General features: G+C 35.6%; 2 protein-coding genes across 3 annotated transcripts; one reads left to right on the forward strand and one right to left on the reverse strand.

Moving 5' to 3' along the window:
• Positions 1-15,311: 15,311 nt before the first annotated feature.
• LOC113346421 (uncharacterized protein C12orf45 homolog) lies at positions 15,312-17,314 on the forward strand. Its single transcript, XM_026589955.1, has 6 exons — positions 15,312-15,400; positions 15,520-15,652; positions 15,744-15,839; positions 16,258-16,328; positions 16,444-16,509; positions 16,586-17,314. Exons 2-6 carry the CDS (start codon positions 15,589-15,591, stop codon positions 16,844-16,846), a joined length of 558 nt encoding a protein of 185 aa, XP_026445740.1. The 5' UTR covers positions 15,312-15,400; positions 15,520-15,588; the 3' UTR covers positions 16,847-17,314.
• Positions 17,315-17,404: 90 nt separating this feature from the next.
• Positions 17,405-24,501, reverse strand: LOC113346420 (biotin--protein ligase 2-like). 2 transcript variants are annotated; one of them, XM_026589954.1, is made up of 10 exons: positions 23,991-24,501; positions 23,601-23,901; positions 22,915-22,976; positions 22,680-22,828; positions 21,885-22,005; positions 21,455-21,610; positions 19,763-19,808; positions 17,983-18,049; positions 17,832-17,908; positions 17,405-17,578 (listed from the first exon to the last, which is right to left on the reverse strand). In XM_026589954.1, the coding sequence occupies exons 1-10, from the start codon at positions 24,100-24,102 to the stop codon at positions 17,536-17,538; spliced, it is 1,134 nt and encodes a 377-aa protein (XP_026445739.1). In that variant the 5' UTR covers positions 24,103-24,501; the 3' UTR covers positions 17,405-17,535. The 2 variants fall into 2 exon arrangements, 1 of the variants encoding a protein (XP_026445739.1); XR_003358492.1 differs by lacking the exon at positions 17,405-17,578 and having other exon boundaries at positions 17,872-17,908; positions 19,755-19,808.
• Positions 24,502-24,813: the final 312 nt, after the last annotated feature.

The following is a 24,813-nucleotide window of genomic DNA, read 5'->3' on the forward strand; positions in this document are numbered from 1 at the left end:
CACCTTGATATTTCATCATACGTCCAGCAAACACTTTTGTTTCCTTTGCTAGCAGTGTCGAATATCTTTCCGTAGTTTCATTTTCTCCTAATCTCATGTTAATGAAAACAATGTCTAGGAAATAAAATTTCTCAAGACAATAGTTTTGTGTCATAAAACCTTTGAACACGAAGGTTTTTAGATTCGGAGCAGATAACTTGGTAATGTTATGAACAATATAATCTTCCAACCTGAAAGATCTAAGAGTGTCTGTTAATGCAAAAGTCTGAAGGATGGGAGAATCAATAACTAAATTTTGTTGATTCTTTGCTCGTATATCACATTTAAACATGTGTAACTGATTGAGAAGTGGGGAGCTTGAAATGAGATTTTCTAATTCTACACTGGAGATGGAAAGTTTAACAAGTGCCAATGCTTCAAGCTGCGGTAAAACACATTGATTTCGGTAGAATAATTTTTCTATGTTCGGCTACATCAGCACTTACAAGTTCAAATTTTCGTAATGACTTACAATTAAAGAGTCGATGAGGAAGCTCACGTGCCAAATCATAATAATCACCAATTTCTAGACGAAGATTTTGAACGTTACGTTTTACAGCCATAAGCATCCGCTTATTAACATTTCTTATCACTGTATCCTAAGATGTAGAGTCGTGCCAGTGCAGATTAAATTTATGAATATCAAAATCATCACGGAATATCATTACCATATCAACAATATTTATGAACCTATCTGCTTGTTTCTCATAATTTTCAGGATTATCATCACCGCCTATTTCGAATGTATGTTTACTAATGTTGAGAAAGGGAAGAGACAGCCAAACATCCTTCTGTCTTTTAGACAAAAGACTAGCTTGGACTTGTTGGACTTTATCCAAACACGTTTTATTAGTTGATTTAAGTTTTTTTAAGGAATTCGATTAAGTCTTAATATTTAGGAATTAAAGTCCTCATATTTTAGTATTAGACTTAATCAAATTCCTTAACAAACTTAAATCAACTAATAAAACGTGTTTGGATCTAATTCCAACACCTTCCCTTAATTCAAACATGTTTAATTCATAATCATTATTTTGGTCATTGCATTATCCATCATCCTTCATCATCATCATCATAAATCAGCAACATCTTTGATTTATTGTCGCCATCACCCTCATCATCATCATTGTCATCATACATCATCATCTTCATAAAATTATTGTCGTCACGATCTTCATCATCATCATTGCTAGTTGATCAACATCCTCCATCATCTCAACTATCCTAACATATTATGCAAACCTTATTTGCATCTTCAACACAATCATCATCATCATTGTTGGAAACAAACCGTTGTTTCCCAACTTTTCATCATCACAGCTAGAAACCCATGTTTTCTAACCCAAAACCATTTTTTAATGGAACCCTTATTTTCCAAATACATAAAACTTATTTTTCTACTTCATAAGTAAAACTTTTTTCTTAAAAGATAAATCTTAAACCATTTTTCTAAACATCACTTTCTCACACAACAAATCAAAACTTTTTTTTAACAAAATTACTCAAAAACATTTTTTCTTAACCGATAAAAACAAGTGATTTTTTTTTTTTTGCATCAAGAGCCAGGTGATCCTTGGGAGATGGCAAAAAAAAATCACTTTTTTTATCGGTTAAGAAAAAATGTTTTTGAGTAATTTTGTTAAAAAAAGTTTTTATTTGTTATGTGAGAAAGTGATGTTTAGAAAAATGGTTTAAGATTTATTTTTTAAGAAAAAAAGTTTGGTTTTACTTATGAAGTAGAAAAATAAGTTTTATGTATTTGGAAAATAAGAGTTCCATTAAAAAAAAGGTTTTGGGTTAGAAAACATGGGTTTCCAGCTATGATGATGAAAAGTTGGGAAACAATGGTTTGTTTCCGACAATGATGATGATGATTGTTTTGAAGATGCAAATAAGGTTTGCATAATATGTTAGGATAGTTGAGATGATGCAGGATGTTCATCAACTAGCAATGATGATGATGAAGATCGTGACGACGATAATTTTATGATGATGATGATGTATGATGACAATGATGATGATGAGGGTGATGGCGACAACAAATCAAAGATGTTGTTGATTTATGATGATGATTATGAAGGATGATGGATAATGCAATGATGAATTAAACATGTTTGAATTAAGGGAAGGTGTTGGAATTTAATCCAAACCCCTTATGTTAGTTGATTTAAGTTTGTTAAGGAATTTTATTAAGTATTAATATTTAGGAATTAAAGTCCTAATATTTAGGAATTAGTATTAGTCGTGAATTAAAAGTGAGAGTTAATTCCTAAGAATTAGGATCTAAATGTAAGTGGGGTAATTAATTAGTGGGTTAATAATTCTGTTTTGTGTAAAGCCTATTTAGAGAAGATTTTTATTAATGGAAAGTGTATCAAAGTGTTAAACAATGTAGTTATATTTTTCCAAATATTTTGTTCTTTAAATATTCTACATTTGGTATCAGAGTTAGGTGATCTTTTTCACATCAATGAATGACAGGATGTGATGAATCAGATCAATGAATGACTGCATATTTCACATCAATGAATGACAGGATGTGATGAATCAGATTATCTGGTACCCTACCGATTCTATCCTCTTTATCTTCTTTAAAATTTTTAGAAGACAGTTTCATTCTTTTTCCCATTGTGATATAATCTGGGTAACCTAGACGATAAACTTTTTTTTTTTTTTGAAAAGAGAAGGTTATATTAAAAGGGAATAAAGATATGTACAAGACTAGGATAAGCAAGCACACACATTATATGTGCAAAACTGTATCCCAGTGAAAGATAATCTGATTTACATCAAAACCCTTAAAAACATCAGTGTCAAAAAACCAAAGAACAATTGATTGCTTCACTATTTTTATCAGCTCCTGAGAGTCCATTTTCCTTCCTCCAAATACCCTGTTGTTCCTCTCCTTCCAGATGTGCCACATAACCGCATATATGACCTTCCACCAAACTGCCCTACATCTTCCTGACAAGTTATTCAAACTCCATCCTTCAAAAAAAACCTTTTACTGTATTAGGAAAGACCCAATCAACCTTAAAAGCACATAAAAAATGAGACCAAACTTCAAAAGTGCAAGGACAATTGATAACCAAGTGCTCTACAGTTTCCTTCTCATCATTGCAAAACAAACATATATCACTTTGCACAGTCACTCTTCTATGTCTCAACATAGTTCTGGCAGCTAAGGAATCATGTAAAGTAGCCCAAATCATAAAACTCACTTTTGGGGAAATATTTTATTCCACATAAACTTTTGAAAATCACAAACACCTTCATCCAGCTGCTGCATATCATAGCACTTTTTTATTGTGAACCCACCCGTGAAATCAACTTCATCTTCCTCCTCATTTAAACTGTGAACCGGTCCAAGTTCATTACACAATAAGTTTCATTCCATCTGCTCAGCAACATAACAACTCCTTCTTGTTTGATGCTACAACCTGCCATCCACAATCATATCTTCCATTGAAGCCTGTTTGTTTTTCCAAATCTTGTAAATGACTGCAAATCTGTCATTCAAAGGACCATTTGATGTCCATTTATCCAACCAGAATCTTATGGACCTTCCACTTCCCAGCTTGAAACTCACATGATCCTGCAAAAAAGAAGTATAATCAACAATATTTTTCCACAAACTTCTCCCTTGAGGAGCTGCATCATTAGTTGGCGTAAAAACTTCCTCCTTATTCTTCAATTTCTGTTGCACAACTCTTCTCCACAAAGTTGTTTTCTCCTTTGAATACCTTCATAGACATTTAGCTTTCAGAGCCTTACTAGTACATCTCAAATCCTTTACACCCAAACCACCCATACTCTTGGATTTACAAATATGTAACCATGATACCCAACACATCTCCTTCTTGTTCTCATTAGAATTCCATAAGAAATTTCTCATCAACCTTGTTAACTTCAACTCCACACATGCAGGCATCTTTATTAAAGACAAGAAATAAATTGGTAAACTAGATAAACAACTTCTAATTAAAACCAATCTACCTATTTTGTTAAGAAACTTCTTCTTCCATGCAGCTAATTTAACCTCCATTCTGTGAATAACCTCATCCCACATATTAATACATCTGGCAGTTGCACCAACTGGCAACCCCAAATATTTGAAAGGCAGCTTCTCTACTTTGCAGCCCAACTCCATAGACAAAACTTCAACCATCCCATTATCCCCTGCACTTATCATAGAGCTCTTATCCAAGTTTAGTTCCATACCTGTCAGCAACTCAAAAGTGATGAGTATTAGAAGCAATCTCCTTATCTCATCAACATTTGCATTCACAAAAATCAATGTGTCATCTGCAAATTATAGATGAGAAATGATGACACCATTTTCAACTACTTGAAAACCATGTAGTTGCCCCCTTGATACTGCATCCTCAATAAGTTTATACTATACCTCCACCACCAACAGAAAGAGAAAGGGAGACAATGAATCTCCTTGTCTCAACCCCTTTTAAGGCTTGAACTTCTTTGTAAAACTCTCATTAACAAAAACAGAAATATGTGAAGTAGAAATACACCAATGCATCCAAGAAATCCATTTTCTACCAAAACCATGCTTCTCCAATATCCTCAATAAAGACTTCCATTTAACATTATCAAATGCTTTCTCCATATCAATTTTACACAAAATACCAGGTATCTTGATCTTCAACCTACTATCAATGCACTCACCAGCTATCAAAACACCATCCAAAATCTGTTTTTCTTAAATAAAAGCCTCTTGAAAATCAGAGATCAAATTATGCATTACCTTCTTCAATCTATTTGCAAGTGAAAAAGCGAGGGTCTAACAACCACACCCAATATTTATCTTAGCAATCTGTATGGACTAACTCCAATATACTTTTAACAGAATCAACTAGACAGTCAAACTCAATCTTAATAAAAGTATATCAAAGAGATATATCTCTCTTTCTCGATTCAATACTTAGTCAAGCAAATCTGCGAGTCTAATTGAATACAAGAGAAATCACTTGAACGGTACCAAAGACCAATGTTCAAGTATCAATCAACAACCAAAGGTTGGATTTCCCAATTGATTGATTTAACGCACAACTTGTGATATTTCAATTATATAACAAAATATAATGCGAAAAAGAAATAACACAGACACCAGAAGTTTTGTTAACGAGGAAACCGCAAATGCATAAAAACCTCGGGACCTAGTCCAGATTGAACACACACTGTATTAAGCCGCTACAGACACTAGCCTATTACAAACTAACTTCAGTCTCGACTGTAGTTGAACCCCAATCAATCTCACACTGATCCAACGTACAATTGCGCTCCTTACGTCTCTGATTCCAGCAGGATACTACGCACTTGATTCCCTTAGATGATCTCATCCACAGCTAAGAGTTGCTACGACCCAAAGTCAAAAGTATAAACAAATTTGTATCATACAGAAAAGTCTACGGTAATAGATAAACCTGTCTCCCACAGAAATACCTACAAGTTTTTGTTCCATCTTTTAATAAATCAAGGTGAACATTTTCCGATAGATAAACCAGACTTATATTCCCGAAGAACAGCTCAGTATCATTAATCACCTCACAATAATCTTAATCGACTAGCGAAAGAAGATATTTCGGAATCACAAACGATGAGACGAAGGTGTTTGTGACTTCTTTTATATCTTGCCTATCGGATAAATCAATCTCAAGCCAACTTACGATTATACTTAGTACGATAGAAACAACAAGATCAGATCACACAACTACAAGAAAAGTAGTATCGGTCTGGCTTCACAATCCCAATGAAGTCTTCAAGTCGTTAACCTACATGGTCTCGGTAGAAACCTTAGGTTAAAGGAGAATTGACTCTAGCTAATACAACTAGTATCACACAAGAGGTGTGGGGATTAGGTTTCCCAGTTGCTACAGTTCTCCCTTATGTAGTCTTTCAAATCAGGGTTTGCAATCAATGTTAGCTTAGTAACAAAGCATTCAATATTCATCGTTAGATGAATACCTGATTAGATTCAAGTTAATATCTTTCAACCGTTAGATCGAAATTTAGCTTGTTGCACACAAATGAAATGCACGTTTATTTAGGTTTGTGTAACCGTACCCAAACATGTACATCTAGTTGGTTCAACAGTAGTTAACCAAATGGTTAGCCATATGAGCACTTTCATATCAACCATATTCTTCTTTACCATAACTAGTTCAAATGACTCAAATGAACTAGTTAGAGAGTTGTTCAATTTCTTAGATCTTTAAAATAGACACAATTGAAACAAAAACGATTTGATTCACTCGAACCTATTCATGCAGTTTATATCCACGGTTTGCAAACTCGCATTCCTTAGTTAATATAAGTTTAAGTTCACGTATAATCGTTTTTAGAAAATAACCAACTTAAGTATGCGGACTGGTACGCGGACTTAAGTACCCGGAATAAATTTGTTTTCAATTCACAAACTCCAGCAGAAATTCTCTGGAAGAGAACCTCCGACAATAAGCGGACTCTAGTTCCGGTTTTCCAGAGTAACAAAGTACACATACTTTGGTTCAAGGAATAAGGACTTATACATGTATGAGTTATCACACAATGCTTATATCCAACCATGGTTATATAATCTAAACTCTCATTTCAATCATTAAAATATTCTTAGAGGACGTTAGATAGTTGTTGTTCACACACTATTTTTCGTCAAAGCAATTTTCAAGTAATTGAAACTTAATATGACTTTCGTGACTAGTAAAGATGAACTTGGCCAAAGTGAAAGCTTACCAACACATATTTCGGGAAATTGATAAGCGAGATAAACTCGGCTCGAAATAGCAAATGTGTATAATCAAAGTCTATATAGCAAAACTACTTTTGTCTCAAGATTGGAGATAGAGTAGATAGACTTTTGAGTGATAGATAAGTTCAAGTATCCACATACCTTTTAGTCGATGAAGTTCCACCAGTTCCTTGAGTAGTTCTTCGTCTTTGTACCATGGAGTCTTGAGCTCAACTACACTTTCTATCCTAGTCCGAGGCTTAGCTATACGTAGACTAGAAATCAAGACTTATAGTTTTGATCACTAACATTGACAAACATGCTTGAGATAACAACACATGTGAGTTCGACCGAGCAGTTCTCTAACAATCTCCCTCTTTGTCAATTTTAGTGACAAAACTATCAATACATATGGAATACAAAAATAGATAAATAAACTTTTGTAGTTTATCTTCCACATGCCGGATCTTCTTGGTTCTTCAACATTACTCGAAATCTGCGTCACTTCCAAGTACTCCAATGATCCCAAAGGTTGTAAGTTTAGTATCACCATTGTTGAAAATCCGTAGTCATAACAATGAGAAAACAAGAATTCTCAATCATTGTTATACAATGTCATAGTTTTATTATACAACATCAAAGTTCAATTGTATCACAACTTCGACAACAATACTATGGTGATATGTATCACTCTCCCTTAGTCAATACTCCACTCACATAGAAACCACTCCTCCTTACATAATGATCCGAAAACCACATGTATTTGTAGTGTGAACTACACATTAATTCTCCCCCCTTTTGTCAATAAAATTGGTAAAGGTATGAAAAATAGTGGGATCCTAATGAAATTTCCATAGAGACATTTCATGACCAAAAGAAAGCACATATCAACTTTTTAGATGCCATCATATAGCCGAAGCTAAATGCATTCAACAAGGAGTTTATAAAGATACAAGATAACCCCAATAATATTCCACAGTCGCACTCCCCACAACGATTTGGCAATTAAGCACAAGTTCAATTAAGAACTTTCCCCCATAAAATGTCATTCCCGAAAGAACAACAAGAGCGACCTTACTTTCACAAGAAAGAAAGATTTCTTTGGATATAGCAAATCACATACGAATATGAATTTGAATCCAAAAAATACTCAATTAAATTAACCACAAGAAAACCCATGATCAATTTAATCGGAAATGCTCAACATAAGAGAACTTACGGAGCCACACAATATATACATAAAATATGGATCAGGGAAGATCAATACTGTGGAATAGACAAGGATTCGTTCTATTTTCCATCACTGTTTGCACAATGACATACAATAGACATAATCCTCGTAAACAAAAGTTCATCCTATCTTCCATCAATTTCTGCATAATGACATAATAGGCTTAAAACTTTTGTAATGTCAAAACTTCATTCATTCTTTTATCAATACATGCATATCGACACATGAAAGACTTCAATTTTGACAAGGTATGGGACAATCATAGTTCACGGACGCAAACATACATATCACATAATAAGTTTACAATATATAAAACCATAAAGATTAATACTGCAAAAATCATCTTCCAAACAACTTTTTAGAATTTAAGCAAATAAATATAAAAACAATAAAGATGAAAATGTTGGACATAGCTATGTGTAATCACAATAATGGCTATTCCAAACTCTAGTTATTCTTCTAAAAAACAAGAATAAAATTCTCATAAGAAGATTTACTAGACATTAAGACCTTTGAAAAATTCTTTATCGTCCCCAAACTCCTTGTCGTCAACAGTCATTGGGACATAAGGTTCATTAATATAAGAGTTAATATCAAAAAACCTTCTTGACTGATGTCGAACCAGGGCCTTCTGAATCTCAAGAGTCTTGATAACAACAACCTTTATCTGTTGAATCTCCTTTCGTGTCTCCTTCAATACTTCAAGAACATCAGAAAACTTTTGAGAATTTGAAGGAACAGCTCTTGGCTTCCTCACATTCCTTCTTTTTCTTTTCAAAGTTGGAGGCAACGGAGATTTCTCTTTTTCCTCAATCATATTAACATCTTTTCCATCAGAAGACATAATACTTGGAGTATCCATAAGTGTATGGGTTTGTGAGAGGAAATCACAATTCAACTCAACAAGTAGTCTTAAGATAAAAGAAGTTTCAGGGAAGGAAAAAGGAATGTAGGGTTACGCAACCTTTAATAGGTTCGTGCGCGCACAATTCTGAACCCTAGAGAGAGTATAATTGTCGAGAATAACCCTCCTTTATTGATAGACAGGAAATAAAAAATAAAAAAAAAACTAAGAAAATATGAAGACAAACTTTTCCTAAAGCCTGAGAGGTGCACAACCTTGTCTCTTTTGATCAGGCACATGAGACAAGATCAACAACTCAACACAATCAAGTTGTGTTGTGGTGAACAACAATCTGTCCACCATGTTCCTCTTGAGAAGAATCAATAGACCTCTATCTATCAAAACGATTGGACCATACCTTCTTCTCTAATGGTCTTGTTTTATCCTTGGAAACTAACTTCTTAGACGAAGATAAAATCTTATATACCTCAGCGGTCTTTTGAGCAAGTTTAAGCTTGCTTGCTAATCGATTTTCTCTTCGTTGAAGTTTGTTGACATGTCTCAATTTGTTTTTGTACTTTTAACACCTTAATAGTTCATGACCTTTGAGTGAACAATATGAGCACTTCAACCTTGAATATAACTCAGGCATCTGAGATGTGCAAGCTGCTAGACACATAGTTGAACCTGAAACATTATTCACAGAGTTTCCAATAGAAAGGTCAGTTTCATCTTCCAGATTGGTTGAGTTTTCTTCTGAAAGAATATCAAGATTGATGTATGAATTACTACAATTATCAAAATTAATATTTTCACAAATAAGTGCAACACTCGATTTATCGACTTCATTAGAATCATAGTTGTCAGACATTTCATCAAGAGTTGTAGTAAGACCTTTGTTCCCGGTGTATTTCTTTCGATTTGGACACTCGTTAGAAAAATGACCAAAGCCTTTACACTTAAAGCACTAAGGCGTATCCTCGTCATCAGTTTCATCATTATCCATATTTTTAAGAGGAACACGATTATGTGGTTTATCTGATGACTTGGATTTATCTCTGGAGAATCGTTTACTTCTCTTCAAAAGAAGATCCCTAAACTGTCTTGTGATCAACGAGACTGACTTGTCAAGATCTTCATCTGATGAATCAGCCTCAGAAAGATCATCTTCAGATATGTAAACACTTTTACTTTTATCAAGTAATTTAGTGTTCTTTAGTGCTTTGAAAGCAACATCCTTAATATACTTTGACGTATGCTCATGATCAAATATCTTTAGCTTCCCAACCAGAGTATTTCTGGATAGCGTTGCGAGATTATTTCTTAGATGGCAGCGATCTGAGAATTTTCATCACAATGTCCTTTTCAGGAATGGTCTTACCCAATGCAAAAAATGCATTAACAATTTCAGACACCTTCTGATTAAACTCATCAAATGTTTCTTTATCTGCCATACGAAGGTTTTCCCAATCAGAATTTAGGTTTTGAAGCCTAGCTTCTTTCTCACTGGTATTTCCTTTAAATATGGTTTCTAAGATATCCCAGGATTCTTTAGACTTAGTGCACGTAGTCACATGGTTCTGAAGATATGGGGTAATGGCATGTATGATAGCATTTAAGCCGTCAGAATTTTGCTTTGCAGCAAGGATTTCTTCTGGACTATATCTACCAATATCCGTAGGCATAGATACATCGCCTTATGTATTAACCGGAGGATCGTAGCCATTAACAACACGTACCCATGTTTGAAAATAACGAGATTGAAGAAAAGCACGCATAACAATTTTCCACCATAGGTAGTTTGATCCATCGAAGACTGGTGGTACGTTTATGGAGATAGAATTCCTGTCCATAGAGTCAGATCGCTACAAACACATACTTGTAAGGTCTTTAAACGTGTTTGCCTGTCATGATACCAATTGAAAAAGCGGAGGTCTAACAACCACACCCAATATTTCGCTTAGCAATCTGTATGGACTAACTCCAATATACTTTTAAGAGAATCAACTAGACAGCCAGACTCAATCTTAATAAAAGTATATCAAAGAGTTATATCTCTCTTTCTTGATTCAATACTTAGTCAAGCAAATAGAAATCTGCGAGTCTAATTGAACACAAGATAAATCACTTGAACGATACCAAAGACCAATGTTCAAGTATCAATAATTTCAATCAACAACCAAAGGTTGGATTTCCCAATTGATTGATTTAACGCACAACCTGTGATATTTCAATTATATAACAAAATATAATGCGGAAAAGAAATAACACAGACACCAGAAGTTTTGTTAACGAGGAAACCGCATATGCAAAAAAACCCCGGGACCTAGTCCAGATTGAACACACACCGTATTAAGCCGCTACAGGCACTAGCCTACTACTAACTAACTTCGGTCTGGACTGTAGATGAACCCCAATCAATCTCACACTGATCCAAGGTACAGTTGCGCTCCTTACGTCTCTGATCCCAGCAGGATACTACGCACTTGATTCCCTTAGCTGATCTCACCCACAACTAAGAGTTGCTACGATCCAAATTCGAAGAATATAATAAACAAATCTGTATCACACAAAAAAGTTTACGGTAATATATAAATCTGTCTCCCAAAGAAATACCTACGAGTTTTTGTTCCGTCTTTTGATAAATCAAGGTGAACAGGAACCAATTGATAAACCAGACTTATATTCCCGAAGAACAGCTCAGTATTATCAATCACCTCACAATAATATTAATCGACTAGCGAAAGAAGATATTGCGGAATCACAAATGATATGAGACGAAGATGTTTGTAACTTCTTTTATATCTTGCCTATCGGAGAAATCAATCTCAAGCCAATCTTACGATTGTACTTAGTACGATAGAAACAACAAGATCAGATCACACAACTACAAGAAAAGTAGTATCGGTATGGCTTCACAATCCCAATGAAGTCTTCAAGTCGTTAACCTATAGGGTCTCGGTAGAAACCTAAGGTTAAAGGAGAATCGAATCTAGCTAATACAACTAGTATCACACAGGAGGTGTAGGGATTAGGTTTCCCAGTTGCTAGAGTTCTCCCTTATGTAGTCTTTCAAATCATGGTTTGCAATCAATGTTAGCTTAGTAACAAAGCATTCAATATTCAGTGTTAGAGGAAAACCTGATTAGATTCAAGCTAATATCTTTCAACCGTTAGATCAAAACTTAGCTTGTTACACACAAATGAAATGCAAGTTTATTTAGGTTTGTGTAATCGTACCCAAACATGTACATCTAGTTGGTTCAACAGTAGTTAACCAATTGGTTAGCCATATGAGCACTTTCATATCAACTATATTCTTCTTTACCATAACTAGTTCAAATGACTCAAATGAACTAGTTAGAGAGTTGTTCAAAAAGAATTTTAAGTTATGAAATTTCTTGAAAAACACAAAACTAGGCCTCCCTTGAAACACCATTACCTTCCACCATTCTTGCATCTTCTTAAGAAAATCCTTATGTAAAAGCCAACTGTTTTCAAACTTAAAATATGGCTTACACTGAATATTAGGTTTAGTCATCCACATAATAGGCTTATGATCAGAGATCAATCTTGTTAAAGCTATTTGAATTGAATCAGGAAACGATAAATCTAAGTCAATACTTAAGAGAAATCTATCTAATCTGCAAAGCGAAGGCTCCCTTTGCATGTCAGACCAAGTAAAAGAACCCCCCACCAATAGCAAATCTACCAGTTCCTGATTATTAATGAAGTTATTGAGAAAAGAATTATTCCTATTGTCTCATTCTCCTCTATTCCTCTTCTCCTCATTTCTCACAGCATTCATATCTCCTGCAAAACAAATTGGCCCATCCCACCAAAATCTCACTTCAGCTAAATCACCTCTAAAAAAATCTATCTCATCATAACCACATGGAGAGTATAAATTAAAAACACCCCATTTTGCACCATTCATCTTAGAAGAGAAGATAGTTGTAACATTGTCCATGCCAATTCTTTCATTCTCCTTCACTAGTTTATTCTTGTTCAAAATAGAAAGAAGACCCCCACTATTACCACTACTCCCAACTGATGGCATATAAGACCAATCAAAATCATCATCATACCACACTTGTTTAACAAGCCACCTATTCATCTTCATGATTTCAGTTTCTTAAATTAAACAAGCATCACATTTTTGACTCCCAATCAAATCCTTCAGTGCATTCATCTTTCCAAAAGAATTCAACCCATGAACATTCCAACTAATAATTTTAAGATCCATTAATAGCTTCAGTTTGATTACTAACCCCATTTTCCACTTGCAAAGAATTTGAACCAACATCTTCCAATAACACCAACTCCTGTGTCCAATTCTCATCAATCTTCCTAGCAGTTTCCACACTCTTCTCTGCATTAACTTTTCTAAACCTTTCTTTTAAAACTTGTTTCATCACCACCTCTTTAAGCAACAGTTTATCACCATCACAAGCTCCTCCATAAGCACAACAGTGCATCAACATCAATTCAGTCGCCTCCATTACTTTCTCCATACTTTCAGAATGAGATATTTGTAGATCTTCCAACTTCATTACCACCTTATTTTCAATATCAGATAGAAGATTTATCTCCATAATTTTTTCATGAGTGTTTATCATTTGCCTAGAAACTGCCTGAGGAGACACGCTTCTCTCTCCTTGTATTAAATCCTCAATTTGGGAAATTGAAATTTGAAAAAGAGTTCCTAACGGTCGTATCCTGACCATAAACCACCGTTTGACCACTATTAGCTCTTGACTTTCTAACCGGTTTATAACCCAATTATTCAAGCCTTCTCCATTTTCATTTTAAGCTGCAACTGACTCGTCTGGCTTAGTCGTATCATCTGACTCCACAGTAGCTGAACTCCCCATAACCAACTCCTGATTTCGCGACACCAGCTCAGCATCAACAACATTTTTGAAATTTGAAAATTTGTTAACGACAGCATCAAAAACTCCTAATTCACGCCGATAATCTTCTCCGAAAGCTTGATTTTCTCCACATAGTTAAGATCCCACTCCGCCGTCAACACCACCTTCTCCAACCCTACATCCGTCACCAGCACCGCCGGTATCTAGCTAAGATCACCAGTTACGGCTATTCAAAAGAAATGTAAACCTTCTAGTTTTAGAGTCTATGTAGCTATCCTTGTAAACTTCCCTTTAGATAATTCACCACCAATTTTAGCCAAAACAGACGAACTCCACTTAGATTTATGCAATCCTCGAGCCTTAAATCATTGGATAACTTCAGAAGTCTTCCTTAAATCAAACAAAAGACCTTCTGACAAATTACTCAGCACAGTTTTTTCTTTCTCTTGTTCTTGATTTCTCCTTATGCTTCCACCACATATTGCAAAACTAAAATACACGTCTCTATATTGCCACCTCATTGGTCTCCATAATTGCCTCAATTCTTCTTCCTCCAGTTGAATCAACCCTTCCAAGGCATTTACCACATCAATTTTAATAAATCTCCGTATCCCCATTTCCTGTTTATACATCCACCTGATTCCAACTAAGTTTATTAGAAATAGCAATCAAACCAGTTCTCAACATCCTTGATCTGGATCCCATCCCCTCGTTAGATACCAGTTTTTGGAAATCAGCTGCCCTTGGAACTTCCTGCAACGCCTTCTTCAAACCTCTTTCTCCATGTAACAATCTAATACCTCCGCCAATATGAACCAACAACTTTTATTATCTCCACTTGGGATGCAGATGCTTACACCATTATCTCCACCTATCTTTTTATGTCTAGATACACGGATATAATCTCCTTCTTTATTCTTCTGCAACTTAATTCCATATACGTTTTCTCCATCCCCCTCTTCACACCGTGGTTCTCTGTTTTTTCCTTTATATAAAGGAAAATCAAATGATTTGGAAAAGCAATCATTGAATAAGTTTCAATGATTTGGAAAAGCAATCATTATTAATTCCATAATGTTTCAATCAACCAGAAAATCAAATGATTTGGAAAAGCAATCCAAACTCTAATACCTCCCCATCCACGCTCCAAAATCTTGATCAATTCTTTGTCACCGAAACTCTTCTTTGTAATCTCAAAACTTTTCTTATCAAGTTGAATAAGTTTTTTACCTCCACCATGTCTTTCTCGCTCTTTCTCTCTCATCGCTCTGGTGGTCAAAATTAAGATACAATTACAAACTTTTCCGATTAATTTAAGAAAACCTCAAATCTCGAATTAGATGAAAGAAAAACTACCTGTTATCAAGTCTGGGGCCCTCCTCTTAATGGCGGATAATGGGAGCAGAAATGAGAGGGAAGTTGAAGTGGAACCCTAACCTATGCCGCCTAAAAACAAACCGCCCTCATTTAACCTCTACAAACTTCTCTAATGTGGGTATCAAATACCCACTTTACTAGAGCACAGAAAAAATCAATGTTTAATTCCCTACTATACCCTTGCTGGAATTACCTAATTCTTTCCTATATCCTATAGACCCCCTCTAAATTGGCATAGCTCCGCCACAGTTAAACTAAACCCCAACTCCAAATTTGCAGAAGTTTCTTCCAGGGTATGATTTTCTCTCTTTTTTTCACATAATTGATTTTCTTACATCTTCAGCAATTTTTAGGGTTTTAGATGTCCCCAGCTTTATGAACTTTATCTGACTCTTGGCTATCTCTCTGTTAGGTTTAATTCTCAGTATTTGTTGTTCTCATTCTTCACAACCAGAGAGACATCAAAGACTTGTTTGTCAACATGGCAACTACGAACCAGGATCTTTTGAAGTTGGAGCTGAAAACCTCTACATCTTCTTCTTTTGGTATTCACTTTTTTCCCCTTTTTTAAAAAGTTTTTCTTGCCTTTTATTTGATCTTGAAATGTTTGGGGGTTTTTGAATTTTTATATTTCAGAATCATCACTTCTTGTCTGCCCTACAAAGGAAACACCATCCCCAGGCTCGATTTGTGGGGAAAAGCTAGTGACAAGTTCCATTCCTAGAAGCCAAGGTAACAAATTTTGCACAAATTTGAGTCTGTTCATAGAGTGATAGTTATTCGTTAGAAGAATGACATGCGAATTAGTAAGTGGAGATATTTGATATGTGTAACTCACTAAAAAGTTCTTATGCTAGTTTGATTTCAATTGAGGGTTTAGAAGATGCTTATGATGATGGAAAGTGAAAAGAAGTTGTTAATGTGGTAATGAAGGGTTTTGAAATTGAGAAATATGTCAGTTGAAGTTCCTGATGCGTTTTAATATGCTTAACTGGTTGAAAAATATGACATTGTTGTAGTACCACTGAGAACACTTCATTGGAGACTTTGTATTTGCACACTTAGTTGTTAAGGTTGAGGTAGATCTTTGTGAGATGTATAGCTATGAAACCGCTATGATATTGCATAACTGCTCGCTTTCTTTTATCAGTGCTTGGGAAAGTGAGGGATTTCTTTGGAGTAATGGCTGAAGCTAATGAAAAGCTGCAGAATGATGTCAAAGTATGGAAACTTACTGTTACTCTCAGTAGATTCTTCGTTGAAAGTCTAATAACCTACCTTTTCTTTTCCTTTCCCACCTTAATTCCTCACCGTGTCATAAATCATGAATATGCAGGAGAATTCTGGCAAGGATTACAATATTGAGGCGCTCACTGGAAATGAAAATGAATTCATTGAGATGGTTAGTGAGATTGTTACATCATCTCTCGGACTATCTGAAAGCCATTGAAGTTGTACTAACTGAACTTAATCTGCAGGATTTGGTTCTGGGTGTTGCTGATCTTCATACCCCAGAAGCTGTGGCTGCTGCTGAATCTGCCATGGCTGGCTCCCAACGAGTGATTAATTTAGCAGACAACGATAGTGATTCTGATACAGAAAGCAGTGATGACGAAAATGAAGATGACAATGATGAGGGAACCACAGGAAACGGTACCGAGAAAGTGAAGTCTCGTAAAGATGATTCTTCTGGCGACAGGCAACCAAAAAAGCGACCAAAGATCATTGAGCTCCTTTGATAACCTTTTTCATCACCGCGTTATTGTGCAACCCTTACTACTAAGATTAACAGAGAAACAGCTTATGGAGTCCTTGCGGTATTTTGCGTGGAGTCAACTTGTAAGGATTGTGTAGAAAAATACAAAAGAAACAACTGCGTGCCTGTAGGAGGACTGCATTTGCCCGAGCATTCTAGAGCTTTTTCTTGATGCCCTTGGATTAAAAATTAGTTTCTAGTGCTTTGTTGAGTAGATTCCTTGCCAAGTAGAAAGTGTTTGTTTGTTATTTTCATGTATTCCTGTCCAGAAATCGCTTTGAATCACAAATGCAGTCAGGATAAACTGCACAAGAAGTAACCTGCTGGAATTTTACATTGTAGGGTTCTGAGTTCTGACAAATAAGCCCTATATCATCCGTGGAAAACCAAGTTCCATTGGGATGTGAAGTGCATTATCGTCATTATTTTGACTAGATGTCATGGTGCGGGACTTGCTGTTTTTTCCCTTCTGTACAGACAAGACGTGGAATTCACCAACCATTCTTAAAAATAAAACTTACAAGATATCGCCTTATAAAACTATAACCCAAAATAAAAAGCTAAATTAAATTAAACATTGATCAGAATCTCATTTTTACAGTCTTCCAGTTTCCAACCACACTTTAAAACTAGAACTCCTGGAGTCCATGACCCAAAAGCTGGTAACATTCTTTATTGCACTTTTCTTCTTACTAGTCCTTTGAAGAAATCCAAGCTGCAGATCCATAAGTAACAGGTTCAGTGACAACAAGCAGTGAAACCTAATCAATATATGCTAGCAACTCCAAAAATACATAACCATAAGCATGCCTGAACTACACCAGAATAGACACACTTAGTTACAGCCAAATTGGCCTCATGGGATAAAAAGATGGGAGAACTGTGCACCCATAAAATTGGAGGAAGCATGTAGATGAGCAAGACACAATTCTAACAACAACGATTGACATGGGAGAAACAAATATTACCTGTTACCATCGGGATGAAGTTCATAAAATTGATGGTCATCGCCAATCGCCAACAGATAGCCGGATGGCGTTAACCCCTGCAAATAGAAACCAACATGATTGATTGCCCATTGTCTAAGCAATTCAATTTTTACTATCAAACTACGTTTACCTGAATAGTAACAGCATGTTCCAGCAGATGTCCCTCTTTCTCCTCCTGTATGAGAACCCGCTGCCCACTGTATCAGCAAAGAAGGTACAATTGAGAATCACGGAAAAGGAACTGTATCAGATGCTATAAGTATAGGTGTTTTGGAGCATGTGGACGAAGCTCCACATCTAAGTTTTCGCAAATGGTTCATGTACATCAATTGAATAACTAACTTGGAGGTGAATCAAGAGATGGTACATCTAGAGACAACACAGACATCAGGACTACTTAGCGATACTGCAGTTCCTAAGGGCAAGTCCTACGGAAAACATGTAAAAGCTAAGATTGGCGGGAATCTGCGTCACAAAAGCAAACCTACCAGAATTTCCCAAATTGTTTGGTTTTTATACATTACACTACAAACGTCATAAAAGACCTAAAGGTGGATCCCCAACTAAAAGTAAAGTATAATAATTTCAAAGCAACATTTAAACTTATATGAGGTAACAAAACAAGCAATTTTCGTAACTGGCCTAAGCAAGACTGGTGGGACGTTCACTAGCTCTTAAGAATGCAGTGAACTTAAGGCCTCAAGAATCACATTTTTAAAGCAAATACAAATTTAAGGCTTCTATGGAACTTGCCCTAAGAATGCGGTTAACAATATAATGGCTTCAGATGTCATATTTTGCTGTTATTTCCATTTTCCATTGTTTCCAGGAGCATTTGCAGGTTGATTTCAATTAGAAAAAGATTTGAACTTCAGAGGAATCATATTTAAGGATCTGAATTGTGATTTGTTTTATTTAAATGAATATTTGTCCGGAGCTTGGAAAACTATATTGATGCACATTGTCAAACCTCGTACACCTTATTCAATAACTATACATTTTATAAATTGTAAACTTAAACTTAGATATGCTAATGCTGGAATATTTCATGCTTAACCACTCCAAATAATAAACAAGCTCAAAGATATTCCTTAGGTCCTTTGCATCAAGAATAGCAAAGAGGTTTGGCTGTATCTATGACATGGTCGAGCTATTAGTGCTTAATTTCAGATGCTCCAACACTTAACTTGCTTGATTAAATAAGAAAGACTAGTAATTATCTTCAAGACTTCAAGCACATTAATCTCTGGTATGTGGCTTATAAGTATACACGTAAAACAAGCAGAAGTGCAGTACTATGGCAAATCAGACACTGATATGCAAAAGCTTTACAGAAGTAAGTATCAAGTACTCGCTGAAATGGACAAAAATATAGAACAGACTGTGATCACAGAAATATGGCACACAAAAGGTGGAATCTCACCAAGCACATAGCAAGAGGTTCCTGGCGATTCTCAAAAAAATTTAAGTTGCAAACTACATGTACAAGTTCGAGGGCCTATAGCGATGAAGATATGACCTGTTAACTATGCAGGTAATAGTTTGACAAATGTATTATTCGCAGTTAAATAAATTTGTATAGATATGCCAGCATGCTGACGTTGAAATGATTGTGCCTGTTCTTTTGAGCAAAAGTGTGTCACTTACCAACTGAAGGTCACAAAGACCATGTTTTTTGCTCTTTTATGCAATTTATACTAACGAACTTATGTCAATGGCATACAAAGAACAAAAGCAAATGCGCATTTCTCCAATCCTGAATGTACCATAAGCAGTAATGCTGTGAACATGATATTACAACCTTATAGGTCTAACACAAGGCAATTACAACCTTGTAGGTCTAAACTTAAACCAGAGACACCATAAATACATATAATTATATGTGCAAGAAGAGGACATAACCTTCTTACCTGTGGAGCCAGGCCTTGTAGTACAACTCTTCGAGTGCTTGAAATCCTGCATGGTAGAGGCTAAAATTTTTAACAGATTTACTTGCAGATAAAATGAACTTTGGAAGTATCGTATACTCATTACACCTATGGCTACAGTTATTGCTACAAATCCATTCAGGATTCGCGTGCTAGCTTTGAAACTAGCTTTAATAGCTTTGAAACTAGCTTTAATGGGTTAAGATCCTTCATGCAGTATGTACAAGAAAGGGCAATGTAAACTGGACAATCTCAATCCAGGTTGGGAAAATTTTACAAGAAGACATTAAATATATTTAACGAGATAAACCTTCCTGACAAGATGAAACTACTCTGGCAAGATCTGCTGAAGTTATTGAGAACAATTGTACGAAAAGACAAAATGGTCTAGAAGTTGAAATCAACCAAAGCTTGTAACCAACAATCAAGAGAGACATGTATACTATGTTGCACGGACACGCCTAGAAAGATGCCGTAACCGTGTCGGACACACGATCGGACACGGCAAGGTTACGACACTTCTCGACACACGACGGACACGCCATCTCACGTGTCCCGTAAAAATCGACATCGGATGCTTTGCGGACACTAATTGGACACTTTCGGACACCCCATAAATGATTAATTTTGGTTTGAAAAAGTCAAACTAAACTAATTGTGAAGCTAATTTATTCATCTTTTAGTCGAATCCAAACATTATTTATGAAAAACTTGATCATAATTTCATTATTATTAATTTTATTTTATTAGTAATCAAGTGCTTTAAAAATAAGATTACGCTGAGTAGATTGTTGTAGAATCTCATTTTAATAGTGTGTGTAATAAATATGACGTGTCCCCGTAACCAACTTTTTTGAGATTTGACGTGTCCCCGTAACCGTATTGTGTCGTAACCGTGGCCCGTGTCCGTGTCTGTGAAACATAGCATGTATACAAAACTAGGAAGGAAATTGCGGGTCCATGTATCTCTAATATATCTGCACAAACAACATATAACCACCCACCACCCATATTTTCCATAAGTGGTAGCAACTCAGAAGCTATACAATACTTTCAGCTCCTTTGATTGGATTAGACGTGTTATCAAAATGATCACCGTGCTTTGTTCCTTTTCACGACGAGGGATCCATGTTTCTAGACTCTAAGTATTCAAACTTCCAAAATTCGTTGTAAGCATTCGAACTTCCAATATTATAAATATTCAAAAGATTTTATCAATATTCTAGGTATTCAAAAGATTCTATCGCGCCAACCTTAGGAGGAAACATGAGAAGTTAATACCTATAACTCTCTATTGAGTAGGATAAGATAGATATGTTTTGGTATTTCCAATTCCCTAACAAATCGAATCAGAGATTAAAAGATTTCTTAACCTAACAAGAATATTCTCAGAGATGACGGCTCGGCTCAATCCGAGCTATATCAATTTGTAAGTAAGTTTGGTGAACAAGTTCTGTCGTCGGATATAATTAGATCAAGGGTCAGAAAATAACGTTTGATATTAAGTGATTTAAGTCATGGGATCCGGTCCCAATGCCTCCCATGATTAAATATCCTAGTTGAAGTGATCACCAATGAACATAGAAAGATAACTATACAGTCTATACTTTATAAGATAAAAACTGAAACTTGAATGAACAACTATGTCTAGATTAGTATAGGACCTTAACTGACCTTGATTAGAAAAAGTATCAAAGAAACTTTCAAATCTCTTGAAAAAGGCTGCAAGAACATTTTCTCTTTCTAGTTGACAAGCATCGGATGTTAATTTTCGCAGTTCTGCATTCAAGCATGTCGTTGGTTTCTCATTGTTCACATTCAAGCCTATTCCTGCAAGAAAAGAAAAGAAAATGTTTCAACATGCGTCCAAATAAAAATCCAGTCTCCTATGAAGGCATTTGTAACTGCTTGATTGGTTTTATGTGTAGAACATTGACTAGGATCCTCTATGTTTAGGATTGGTAACAGCGGTTGAAGTATTATTTCCATCACAAGGAGAACCAAGAAATCTAAAAGCTATACATGTCGACACATGGCCGTCAGATATAACTGTATCGTAAGTCGTAACTCGTAACTAAAGGACAAGAGTACAGGACCCTTTTACCAGCACTGACATTGAACTTCTTCGATGAGTATGTCGAGGTGCAAAGAACCCCTCCAACTTTGAGGCCGTTTAGATACAAATCGTTCGGCCACTTGATTTTGAGGTCCAGATACGGAAAGCCCTGAAATTTAATGGTGTTGGCGAAGGAAAAAAAATACATGAGTAAATAGACAATAACATATAAAGCCTGTAGCAGAATATAACACACCACATTTTAGGACAAGGACCTCTGCATTTGAGTATTTGTGAAGCAGATCAGCATGATAAACTGGAGTTATAAATCATGGTAATAATGTTCCATCTATGCTAGTGGTGGTTCTTTCTTAAAATCAGCAACAGGGGACTCTAAAATCAAGTGATGACTTATTAATCTAAAGAATTTTTACTAGAACAAATAAGCTTGAAGAGATTTAGCATCAGTTGTTGCTCCCTTTTCGTTTTTGTCCCCACCGAAGACTATAAGTTCAATACTCCAATAACTAAGCTTTAGAAATAAAGTGAAACATAATAAATCTAGAATATGAACGATATCCCATTAAGTAGAATTTAACTGTGAGGAGAGGCTCCAATAAGAGAATACTGGGACTGTGGGACCATCAAATTTATTAACTGAATGCCTATACTTTTAAATGATGCTTCTCTTCAAATAGACTTCAGCGAGAAGGGAAAAGTCCAACAGTGCTCTAGGTTTCATATACAATTTTCAAAACATATCATAATTAATATAAGAAGTTGGTAATACATCCACACTGGCTTCATTAAATAATGTCCAGTTCCACCAAAGTATGCACTTACTTTTGCATCACAGACATCTTTCAGAGCTTCTACAACTGCAAGTGATACCACATATTGCAAAAGAGGCAATATCCTCCCATCATCCATTTGTAGTGTAAACGAGAACAAAAGGCAACCAGCCGGAGATTCCCAAACATTTCTTGACCTTCCTACAATTAGTGTAAAAATTTTGTCAAGAAACACGGGAATCTGTTAAAGTAAACAAAAAAAAAGAAACACAGCGAAAGAATCAAACCTCTCCCTTTAAACTGGATATCCGCAACACAAACTGCTCCTATAGGAAGCTCGCAGAAATTCCTGTCATGAAGAACAACTCAGACTTTTAGGAGACACGATGACTTTGGAAAAGAAGTTTCCAAGTTGAAACCCTCCTATGCTATAGAAACCGCAAAAAGGAAATTCCAAATAGAACTAATTTTACTAAAGGTTTAACATGGGCAGTACAAAGATCTTGGAGTTGAGGGGTACCACCTTAACAGAGAAACCATGTACATGATTGGACTCTACAAAGACCTAGAATGTATGAAACAACTCAAACTGTGATATCTTTTTAATGGTGGAGCTTGAAAAGACAGTCATGCAACTAGAAACTCCGTATTTATATGAATTTATGATCAAAGGTTGCAATGTTCAGAAATTACAATAAGCGAACTAAAAACACACTCATTTTCTAACCAAACAATTTAGGTAACTCTATCTCAACAAAACGAACATAATCTAAACACTTGGAATGCAAAACCTAGACCAACAAATCTCATGAAATTAAAACCTAGAAATCAGCAACCATAGACCCCAAACCTAGAAAATTTAGTCACACAATATCTCTCAACCATTCTATCAAAAACTTCATGTATTCCAACTTAAGTAACCAACAAAAGAAAAAAAGAACAAGAAACTTTTGAGAAAATAAAAAATACTCACTTAGCAATCAAGTCTTGTGTAGATGACAACCTAGGAGACCAGATAAGAAATCGACCAAATCGATTAGCCGATAACAAATTCATGTAAGTCTCAATCTTAAATGTCTCCTCCTCAACCTCATAAGTTTTTTTCTCAGCATCAGAATCATATAAAAATACCGAAACTCCAGAATCTTCAACTGGAAGTGTCAAATTCTTGAAATTGTCCTTCAGTGATTTCGCAAATTCATTTTCTTGAGATGATTTACCTCCCAAAACTAGAATAGACGGTGATAATGATGATGGTGGTGAGTTTTCCATGCCTGTGGAAACAAATAAACAGAGTTTCAATTTGCTATAATATGACCTAAAAATTAAGAGGAGAAGTGAGAAAGAGTTTTAGGGATTACACCTGAAGAAAGAGTGAGAAACGTAGAGGGTTTTGAAAGAGGGAGGAAATGGTAAGGAGGAGGTTTTGATGAGAAGAGAGAAAAGATGGTTAGGTTTTTTATGGCAGACTTCATTTCTTTCTTAAATTACCCAGCTTCTTAAGACAGAAACACGGCATAAATTCAGCAAATGTATACTGCCATCATATCACTTGGGATTGGAGGCACAGAATACGCTCCTGCGTTATGGCTTTGCCGCTTTGCTAATCTATACTGCATTTCCTCCAATCCGGTCACTCATTTTTACAAGTTGTACTATTTTTCTTTCTTTTTTTGGTTTTTTGAGGAAGCTGGCGTATCGTTTCAGGCTATGTTTAGTCCACTCCAGCAGTCCAGCTGCTCCCGAACTTGTTTGGAAGCCTTCAGCAATTTCATCTTGCTGAATTTTTGATTGTTGTCTGAAGACCATAGAGTTTGCAAGCTTGCTCTTTGTTCGGCTCATCCAGTCTTATTCAGCTCACCTGACTGGTTACATCAATTTGTTCAGGACCTGTATTATGCATACCCCATCATATCTAGTTTGGAAGAAGATTGATTGAAGGCCGACTTGACTGTCCTGTACTGAACCATAGTTGCGAAAACAGTTTCGCCTGTTTCTTATGGTATAACGGTTGTTTCCGTGGAAAACAATCATGGCTGTAACAAGTGTATTAATTAAGAGGTGCTTTTAACTCTGGGTATTTTTTTGGAAGTGATATTTGAAGATAGCTTTATAAGGTTAGCAATATCTGGCTATCTAGCTTTAGCTTTCTATCTTTTCTACAGAGAACGGTCTCTGCAGTAAAA

Source organism: Papaver somniferum, unplaced genomic scaffold, assembly GCF_003573695.1.
Source record: "Papaver somniferum cultivar HN1 unplaced genomic scaffold, ASM357369v1 unplaced-scaffold_99, whole genome shotgun sequence".
NCBI lineage: Eukaryota > Viridiplantae > Streptophyta > Magnoliopsida > Ranunculales > Papaveraceae > Papaver > Papaver somniferum.

Bases quoted from the DNA above. Each gene is read 5' to 3' on its own strand.
- LOC113346420 (XM_026589954.1), bottom strand. From the start codon at position 24,102: ATGAAGTCTGCCATAAAAAACCTAACCATCTTTTCTCTCTTCTCATCA. The intron at 21,611-21,884 runs GTAAAAGGGTCC...CTTTTCTTGCAG, and splicing joins GAAGTTCAATGTCAGTGCTG to GAATAGGCTTGAATGTGAAC. The intron at 17,579-17,831 runs GTAATATTTGTT...ATGGATCTGCAG, and splicing joins CTTCATCCCGATGGTAACAG to CTTGGATTTCTTCAAAGGAC.
- LOC113346421 (XM_026589955.1), top strand. From the start codon at position 15,589: ATGGCAACTACGAACCAGGATCTTTTGAAGTTGGAGCTGAAAACCTCT. The intron at 15,840-16,257 runs GTAACAAATTTT...TTCTTTTATCAG, and splicing joins TTCCATTCCTAGAAGCCAAG to TGCTTGGGAAAGTGAGGGAT. The intron at 16,510-16,585 runs GTTAGTGAGATT...CTTAATCTGCAG, and splicing joins AAAATGAATTCATTGAGATG to GATTTGGTTCTGGGTGTTGC.